This window comes from Pelodiscus sinensis, chromosome 3 (assembly GCF_049634645.1).
Source record: "Pelodiscus sinensis isolate JC-2024 chromosome 3, ASM4963464v1, whole genome shotgun sequence".
Classification (NCBI taxonomy): Eukaryota; Metazoa; Chordata; order Testudines; family Trionychidae; genus Pelodiscus; species Pelodiscus sinensis.
This window is the reverse complement of record NC_134713.1, coordinates 75115749-75125606: the sequence shown is the minus strand read 5'-3', so window position 1 is coordinate 75125606 and position 9858 is coordinate 75115749. Positions and strand designations below refer to the sequence as shown.

The window sequence follows — 9858 nt, the reverse complement described above, 5'->3', positions numbered from 1 at the left end:
ATTGTTGTGTTGATAAAGGAGTTTCATGCCCAACAGAAGATAATGGTAATAGCTCTTATGTATCATATTTTGTCAGTATACAACAAAGCACTTCACAAAGGAGGTCAGTATCCTCTCTCCTTTAAAGTCCTATGATTTTTTGAAATGCCTGTTCCTGATTATCCAGTTTCGCTAGCACACTTAGCAGTTCTCCATTGTTGTGTGCAACTGCACAGTCATCATACCAGCTAAAGTTTCATTCAGCCAAGCCCTTTTCATTTCCATTTATTTGATGCCAGACTCACCATGGCTGGTGCTGTGAGTGGCATAAAACAGCCACAGTTAGTACATTGCTTGTGCACATGCATTGCTTGTGCACGTTGTGCATAGTTAGTACATTGCTTGTGCACACTCATTGCATCAGCACTTCACGTTCTCACCAAGAATGCATGTGTTGATGCACAATATGGTGCACAATGGATAAGGACAAGGTGTGTAATCTGCCATTGTCCAGTGCACTCTCTTTGGGAAGTTTTGGCAAACTGCATGCAGGGATGACTGAGAGCAAAAGCTCAACTTTACACTACAGCATTCAATTTTCTCCATCCCATGATGTCATCTATGTGCCATAATTTTTGTGCATTTTAAAAAATTCCATGAACCAACAGAGCCCTCTTCATGGTCCATCTTCTCGGACAGAAGTCTGGACATTGCTCTGCACTGCTGTCATAAGTGTTCCAAGCACAGGACATAAAATTCTCCAGAATTTGCAGAGCCACAAGAAATGAATCAGCAGGGAACGTAACCTTAGTTTAGATCAGAGATGGGCAAAAGCCTCTCAGAGGGCCAGATCTGGCCCTCCTTGGGCTTTGATTCGGCCCCTGAGGCAATTATATGCCCCAACTCCTAATTACAGGACTGGGGGGGGAGGAGAAGAGCTCAGCCACTCACGCACCGCGCTGCCACTGGAGAGGAGGCAGCACTGGGGCTCAGGCTCCTCAACGGGGCCGCCCCATTGGACGTGTGCAATGTCCAGTATTTTCTGAATTTCCAGCTGGGTGCCGGACGGAAGCCTGGTGGGGTTGGGGGAGTGACTGGGAGGCAGGGCTGCGATTGGCACTGGGAGCCCTGTGGTCACATGCAAAAGCTGGGCGGGGCGGGGCAGGGGCAGTGGCTGGGATCGGTTCCCAGTGTCGATCACAGCCCCGCCTCCCAGCTGGGAGCCTCTATTTGTGTGCAGAACCAGGGCGGGGGGAGCCAGCCACTCGCCCTGCCCCCGCCCGACTTCTACTAGCAACTAGAGGGAGTGCTTGCCAGGGGTGCAGCCTGCTGGACTCTAGCTGTGGCCAGTGGCTGAACCCCCCCCCCCCGCCATCTCTACTTCTGCCCCCCCCTCCCGTCCAGCCCCCCGTGGCCCCTGATCCTCCCCCAGCTCTGCTTCCCACACCCTTTTCCTCCCGGCCAGCCCTGTGGCCTCCTGCCCCCCTTCCTCCTGGCCAGCCCCGCCCCCCCTCCCAGCCGGTCCCTCTGCCTAGGATCAAGTGTGTCTGGTATTTTGGGGGGGGGTCTACCCCGTAACCCTAGTGGCCCTAAGCTGCGTGGGCGTGGTAGCGGCACCTCCGGGACTGGCCCTGGGCTGTGGTGCTTCCAGAGCAGTCTGGGGCCACGCACCTCCGGGGCCTGCTCCAAGCTGCGTGGCCGCGGCAGTGACGCTTCCGGGGCCAGTCCCAAGTGCCTCCTGTGGCCGCGGTGCCTTGGGTCTGGCTGCGTGGCTGCAGACATGGTGCCTCCAGGCTAGCCTGTGGCCGCAGTGCCTCAGGGTCAGCCCCGGATCGCATGGCTGCAGCAGCGGTGTCTCCGGGACTATGTGGCTACAGAAGTGGGGCCTCCCTCCGGAGCAGTCAGGATAGCGTGCAAGGGAGCATGAAGCTAGGTAAGGTTCTTCCTCATGCCCACCCCCTCACCACAATGCCGTCACTTTGCCGCCACCAAGACCCAGCACCTCCAACACCCTCGTCTTGTACCCTCTCTCCTGGCCACGCATTGCACCCTCCCTTGTTCCTGCTCCCTCCACCTGGCCAGAAACCCTACTCCCAGCCTGCTTCTACAGCCTAGCTACCTCCTAGATCCTGTACCTTATCCCTATCCTACTTTCTGGGAGCCCTGTCTTGCGCACTGTACCCCTCATTTCTGTCTCTATACCAGAGCCTAAGGAGCTCCGTAAACTCCACTAACTCCAAAAAAATAAATATGGTCTCTGGGAAGCCCTGAACTTCAGTTTCCCCCTCTCCTTCCTCTCGCCCCGTGAGGTTGTAGCACTAGACGAATGAGGTGTCTAAGTTGGGGCCACATCAGTGAGCATTGGGGGCGTTTGAAGAAGGTTTTTTTGCTTCTCACTTGTGTGGTCCCTGAGTGATTTTTTGTGGGTAGGTGACTCCTGATGCAAAAAGGGTTCCCCACCCCTTCCATAAATAAAGAATATAATTAAACCTTTTGTGTTGGACATAATATTTTACTTTATTTAAAATGAAGGTTGATAAACTAACACGAGAAAGTTAATCTGTTTCATAATTTAAGTTAAACTGTTCTTACTAGCTGCAGCTGGTTCAGAAAATAAGGTCACCATACGCAGCAGGGTAGTTCTCAACCCTGCTCCTTCCCAGGCCCTCTCCTTCTGCACATGGCCCTGCCCTTTTCAGGTCGGCCCGCAGTCAATTCTGAAATTTGTTAAGTGGCCCCCCTTCCAAAATGATTGCCCACCCCAATTTACATAGTATAGAACATCTATTGTTACCATGGTTGTTGAATTCTAATCCTTTTTTCTTTTAAAGAGACATAAGAAAGACCAGAGAACAGGCAGCAGAGAAATGTTGCTTTTGCAGGACCAGCAGCAAAAATTAACTTCACTACTGCAGAATCACAGACTCAGCACATGGTGTTATCAGCCTGACTCTGACACCACGCAAACTAAACTTTTTAAGGCCTTGATTTCAGTTCTCTTTTGGATTGAGAGCTCACAGCACAATAGCAAAAAAGTGCAGTTGTCTTGATGGTTAAGATTAGAAGAGTTATTAGCGGGTTGATCTAACGTCTAGGCATAGGACATCCCTGTGTTTCCCACAGTGAGGTACAAATGAAATGGGGCATTAGGGTTGCCCCATCCCTCTTGGGCAAACTCTTTCTCTATACAGCTAAACTCCATCTCAATCGTGACTGGCTTCATGCTGCTGTATGTGAACCAATAACACAATCCTGCCGACTACGCCAATTCTGTCAGCCGACGGTCAGGGCAGTATGTGTGATTTGGGAAGGCAGTGCCTTCCTCTGACTAGCATACTGGCCACCCATGGACATGTAGAGCCCAGTGTAGATACAAATGTCTGCCTGTGGATAGAAATCAATATCCACAGGGCTCTGCTCCTAGGAGAAGCTGCAGCCAAGAGTCACTGCTCCCAGGAGCCAGCGCCTTGGGCTGGCAGCTCCTCCTGGCCATGCAGCTTCACCATTCCCTGTCCTGCTACCTTCAGAGCTGTACAATACCAAACAGGAGACACAGGTAGCGGGCAGGGCTGGGGGAAGTACAGCTGCACAGCCAGAAGGAGCTACAGGTAGTCCCTGGGTTACGTGGATCCGACTTATGTCGGATCCCTACTTAAGAACGGGGTGAGGGAACCCCGCACTAGCTGCGCCCCCCCCCCCCCCGCAGACCGCCGAGACGCGCTGTGGCGGTCCTGCCGCCCATGTTCTCCGTGGCAAGAAAAGCTGCTCTGCATCTCCCTGGTCTGCTAGTGCGCCCCCCCAGCAGACCAGGCTTTTCTCGCCGCGGAGGACGCGGGCGGTGGGACCGCCGAGATGCGCCGCGGTCCCGCTGCCCTCATCCTCCGCGACTTTGCTCCGCGTTTCCCTGGTCTGCTAGGGGGGGGGGGGGGCGCAGCTAGTGCACCCCCCCCCACAGCAGACCAGGCTTTTCTTGCCAACACCTGGGGTAGAGCAGCTGGGGGGCTGCCGGGTTGGTCCCACAGCGCCGAGGTGTGGCGCTACTGGACCAACCCAGCAGCGCCCCAGCTGCTCTGTCCCAGGCGTCCCCAAGTCAGCTGCTGCTTAAACTGACCAGCGGCTGATTCCAGGAAGCCCGAGGCAGAGCTGCTCTGCCCCGGCTTGCTGGAATCAGCCACTGATCAGTTTCAACCGCGGCTGACTTGGGGACACCTGGGGTAGAGCAGCTGGGGTGCTGCTCGGTTGGTCCCCACAGCGCCGAGGTGCGGCGCTGCGGGGACCTACCCAGCAGCGCCCCAGCTGCTCTGTCCCAGGAGTCCAGATTCAGGGAGCCTGCCTCAGCCTTCCTCCACTGCTAACCTGGAGCCGCTGACAGTATGTGTTGCCTGTCAGCTAGGAAGTTTTTTCTAATGTCCAATCTAAACCTTCCTTGCTGCACCTGAAGCCCATTGCTTCTTGTGCTATCAGTAGGAGTTAAAGAGAATATTCCTCCACACCCCCCCCCCCTTCCTTATAACAACCTTTTAGGTACTTGAAAACTGCTATCATGTTCCCTCCCTCTTGGTCTTCTCTTTTCCAGAGGAAACAAATCCAATTCGTTCAATTTTCCCTCACCATAATCAGTTTTTGTGAGGGGAAGGCAGGGCAAATCCGGAGCTGGTGTCCATCCTTGGGGCTATTCTGGATCAGCTCACGTGGAGATAAGCCCTCAGGTTAGGTGCAGTTGCTAAACGCCACAAGGGAAAGAGGTGGTCCCTGTTTTCTTCCTTCCCAGCATCTTCTGCTGTGTGCAGGGGCTGCTCCCGGCTGGCACCAGGGTAGGATTTGGCCAGCACGGTTCTCGCTTCTCTCGGGTGGACGCCCATTCCCCGCCTACTGCCCTCTGCCTAGCAGCGGGGGAGCCACGGGGCTCCGGAGCAGAGCCCCGCGCATGGATGCTACAGCGCAACCAAGCGGGCAATGCTCCCGCAGCCCCCTGGGGAGCCGCGGCGCGGGTGCAGCACGCAGAGCAGCCGCCGCTCCCAGGCGCTGGCCGGGGCCGTGCAGCCGCTTCGCTGCAGAGGGAGCTGTGCTGGCTGCGCTGCCGGCTCACTCAGCCCTCTCTGCCGCGGCGGCGGGCGCCGCTTCTTGTCAAGTGGGAGGGGCTGCTGCCTGCCCGGCTCCACGCCTGGCTCCGGCTGTTGTAGAGCGAGCCCCGAACTCACCCTCTCGCTGTCCCCAGGGCTGTGCCCGCTTGCCCCGCGCTCCCCTCCCCCTGGCCCCGCGCGCCATGCAGATCTTCCAGTACCCGGACGCGTATCGCGACGAGGCCGCGGTGAGTAGGGTCCGGACCCCGCTCTCTCAGCTGGGCACCCGGCTGCGCCTCCTTCCCCTCCCCGGCCCGCCGCCTTTGTCTGCAATGGGCTGGCACCCCCAGGGCTTGCTCCTGCCTAGCTGCCCAGCCCCCGCCCGGCACGTGGAGCGTCTCTCTTGCCGGCGGTGGGGGTGGAGGTGCTTTGGGGGGCTGGGGCTGCTGCTGTCGCCCACTGGGCGGAGCGGAGCCCATCCTTAGGAAGCGGGGGCTCGGCCGAGGGGTGCTGAGCTGTGTTTTCGGCCTCGGCTCAAGGGCCTTCCAGCCGAGGAGGGGCATGATTTGTAAACCAGACCGTACCCCCTTACGCTTTCCTGAGTATATTAGCAACCCCATTTTACAGATGTAGCCATCGAGGCTCTCCTTCCCTGAGAGGCTAAGTGACTTGCCCGACATGGTTGACTATCTGAACAAGGGTCTCTTTTTTTTGGTTCCTTTCGGGGCATTTTGTTAGCATGTTGTTATAAAATTGCACTTATTATTTTTGTTGCTCATTGTTGTCTATATTGTATGTTGTGCTGCAGTTCCTGTCACAAGTGTCAGTGAAAGGCAAACCCTATTAGTAACATGTATAGTTAAGAGTTCCAAACTGAACTTCATCCCAAACTTGAAAATGCTTTCTCGCAACCTTTGTCTTGTTTTTTTCATTCACTGGGCAGTAATATTTTGGATTCTTGCCCCACCCCCTCCCACACTAGAAGTATAACCTTTGTCCGGTAAATGGTACTTACTTTTAGTTTTAGGGAACAAAAGCGGTACTTCTGCTGGAATTCTGCATCACAAAACAAAATTCTATTTTGCACAGAATTAATGTTCCCTTGGACGGCTGAGGCTGACAACAGGAGTGTGCTTATGTTCTGTTATTTTGATAAAATATGAGAAATTATGTGGAATTGTAAAATATTGTGCACAGAATTTTTAACTTTTAGATGCAGAATTTTTCCAGAAGTAAAGAAGAGGATAACTGTATTGTATTTGTCACACAAAGAAAGGAATCACTTGTGTCATTTGGCCCAAATGGTAATGTCACTGTTTGGGCATAAGAAACAAAAGCTGAACTAAATCATACATTTTTGGCAAATTGTTAAACATGTACATGTATAATTTATGTACCCCTCCATATTTAAATTTTCCAAAAATGGCTAGCATATTGCAGATTTTTGGCTCTACAACTTGAGACTCCATAAAATGGCCTAACTCCCAACGTGCAGTGCTCTGTGTATCCAAAAATCCTGCCCCATGTCAGAATGTGTGTTTCTTAACACTAAGTATCTGTGTTCAAAGGATGAAGCTGTGTACCCCTTCCTGTCCCACAAAAGGCAGTCCTTTATGCCCTAATTCTGGAACTGCTTAAGTACTCATCTAACTCACTCATCTGAGCACAAGTGTTTGCAAAACTAGAACCTTGGTTGATGCTGCTTGATCAACTTGACTTTCTACTTTTGAAGCTGAGTGAAGTTGAAATGTCTGAACTAGATTCACGCCGTGGCTTGCCACACAGTAACTTGACATGTAGACAAGCCAATACTTAAATTAACTTCCTTCAAGTCATTGTTACTGATAGAACAAACTACAGTAAAAGAAACTCTTAAATAATAGGAAACTTTAATTACTGAGTGACTAAAAATCATTGGTGAAATGAAGATTCACAATTCCACCTGAACACTGGTTTTGTGGCCATCTTAAATGTATCTTGAATTTGCTGAGCAAGACATTGAAGAGGATTCAAAATAATGGTGACATGAATTGGTTTCTCAGATGCAAGAGTACAGTATAGAATTTAATTATATGTACCTTTTAACAGTGAGGAAAATTTCTGATAATCCTCTGACTTTTTCTTCTTACCGTGACTGCACTGACTTGGCCACCATTCCCCTGTACTAGAATATTGGCACACTCACTTTGGACTTACAAAGTATTACTGAAGGGATGTTTCTTATTTCTCGGCTCTCATATTCCAGATAGCCTTTATTTTGATGTGGATCGTTACCTAATTTAAAAACAAAACAAAATTTGCTTTTGTATTTGTTAAATAAATGCCTCTCTTAAATTCAGGTACATGATTACCATGGGTGTAAAATATGTGACCCGTATAGCTGGCTGGAAGACCCTGATAGTGAACAAACAAAGGTAACTTTTTATTTATAAAACTGGAAGTTTTTACCCTGGTCTATTTGTAGGCTTAAGACATGGTCCCAGTCACTCCCCCTCATCCCCGTGCAAAATATTTGTTGGTAATTTTGTAATGCTCAGACATTATGTCAACCGTAACATGATTCCTTGATATCAATGAAACAATGGCAGTAAGGCATCACATCTTGTAACTTTGTTAATGCAGACCTATAGAAATAAAGATACTAAACAATTGAGAGAGTTCAGATATTTCATATCTTATTTATAGTGCACTGTACATTAAGGTGCTGGAACTACGGGGGCCGGACCAGGAAGGTCCAATCTATACCTGAAATACCTATGAACTCATTTTCTTTTAAGGAGTGACTTAACAACAACAAAATACAGGCAGTCCCCGGGTTACATGGATCCGACTTACATCGGATCCCTACTTACAAACGGGGTGAGGCAACCCCGCACTAGCTGCTTCCCCCCAGCAGACCAGGGAGACGCAAAGCTAGAGCCCCCCCTTCCCCCCCCAGCAGACCAGGGAGACGTGGAGTGGCTTTTCTCAGCAGACACTTCAGCTTGAGAATAAAGGACTGAGGGAAGTGAGGTGTGGGAGAATAAAACTGAGCTCTGGAGAAATGTTTGGCTAGAGTTTCCCCTACAATATGTACCAGTTCCGACTTACATACAAATTCAACTTAAGAACAAACCTACGTCCCTATCTTGTACGTAACCCGGGGACTGCCTGTATGTGGTTTCTACTTTCAGCATCCCAACTATACAGATTGTTCCAGCACCCTTTTCCCAAATCAGCAGAAGATTCCTGAATATTACAGGTCACCAGAATCAAGTTTCTTTTTCAGAATGTTCCAATATCTAAAATTACTGTAACCAAACAATAAGAAAAAGATTCTCTTTGCTTTAGTTTACTTTGTGAATTTGACAGCACTTTGAGTAAAGTTTCAATTTCCCCCCTTCAGTAATCAAGTTGGGATTACTCTTGTGAATAAGGGTACACACATGTATAAGTGTTTGCAGGATTGATCCAAAAGTGATCCATTTGTGGTGTTAATGGGTCTTTCATGCAGAAGCAGGATAGAGAACACTATTTGATTAAAAACAGTCATAGGAACTCGGGGGTGGGAGTAGTAGAGGTTGAACTGCTAAAATCCAGGTCTCTCTGATCCGGCACCATCAGTACCACATATATTGCTGGACCAAAGAGGTGGCGTGGAGTGGCGGGCTGGCCAGGGTCTGGAAAATTGCAGAACTGCTAATTGTGGTATATAATCTATTGCTTAAATCAGCTTTTGTACCAAATGAGGAGTAACAGTTAATTCGAGGAAAGAGTTTTGGATTGGACTATTGCGTTTACACGTGGCGAGTTAATTCGGGCTACCGGCATTTTAAAATGGCGACTGGCTGCGAATATGCTAATCAAGCACGGGATATTTAAATCCCGCGCTTCATTAGCAACTTCAGTATGCTTCATTTGCCTCCCTAGTTCGAACTAGGGGGCAAGTGTAGACATACCCTGAGACTGGATGGTGGGAGATGGGTAACACAAAATTGCCTCGTTCTGTTAATTTCCTCTGAAACATCTCATATTGGCTACTGTCAGGGAGAGGATAATGAGCTAGACAAACCCAGTATGGTCCTTCTTAAGTTCAGTATGGTTTGTTGAGGCGGTTTCAGGAAACTGTCATGTCTGTTACAACGATGATTTTAGGGTTGCACTATTTCAAGCAACGGTGTAGACTATCAGATAGAAAATGGAGATCAAGAGTGGCCAGCAGGGCTAGGGCTCACCATCTTACCTGCAACCAGGTAAGTAGCGCCCCCTGTCCCATACTTTCCCCCACCTCCCTCCCCTTGACCACTGCGCTGGAGAGAGAGAGGAGAAAAGGCCCTTGGCAGAGAAGGCCCTGCCAGATGGGCCCCCCCACCCTGAGTGTCCATCATCCTAGTAGTTTTAAATCAAAGCCAATAAATCCTGCGAGGGCAGAAGTCAGTTAGTGAAATTACATCTAGATTATTCTATATGTATTTACAAAAAATGTAATAAAGGAGAAAGTGGTTGAATAGTAATGGCTGGAAATGTACTAGAAGCATCAACAGCTATTACTAGCTTATAGAAATAAGTGTGGCTAAAAAAGACCAAATCTGTGCATTCTGCTCCTACCACAAATGTTTTAGGACCTGAGCTAATGCCTATTAAAGTACTCGGTAACCTTTTAATTGACTTTATTGGGATTTGAATGAGGCCCATGATGAAATACATCACTAGGATGATGGACACTCAGAGTGGGGGGGGGGCCCGTCCGGCAGGGCCGTCTCTCTCTGCCAAGGGCCTTTTCTCCTCACTCTCTCCAGCACAGTGGTCAAGGGGAGGGAGGTGGAGGGGAAGATGG

General features: G+C 50.0%; 1 protein-coding gene across 1 annotated transcript in view; it reads left to right on the top strand.

The window, feature by feature from the left end:
* Window positions 1-4990: 4990 nt before the first annotated feature.
* The window catches only part of PREP (prolyl endopeptidase), a 167821-nt gene continuing 162953 nt past the window's right edge, over window positions 4991-9858 (top strand). The window contains exons 1-2 of the mRNA XM_006118459.4: window positions 4991-5290; window positions 7382-7456. Of these exons, the coding sequence (XP_006118521.1) occupies window positions 5246-5290; window positions 7382-7456 (120 nt within the window). The 5' untranslated portion in view covers window positions 4991-5245. The remainder of the gene's footprint in view (window positions 5291-7381; window positions 7457-9858) is intronic.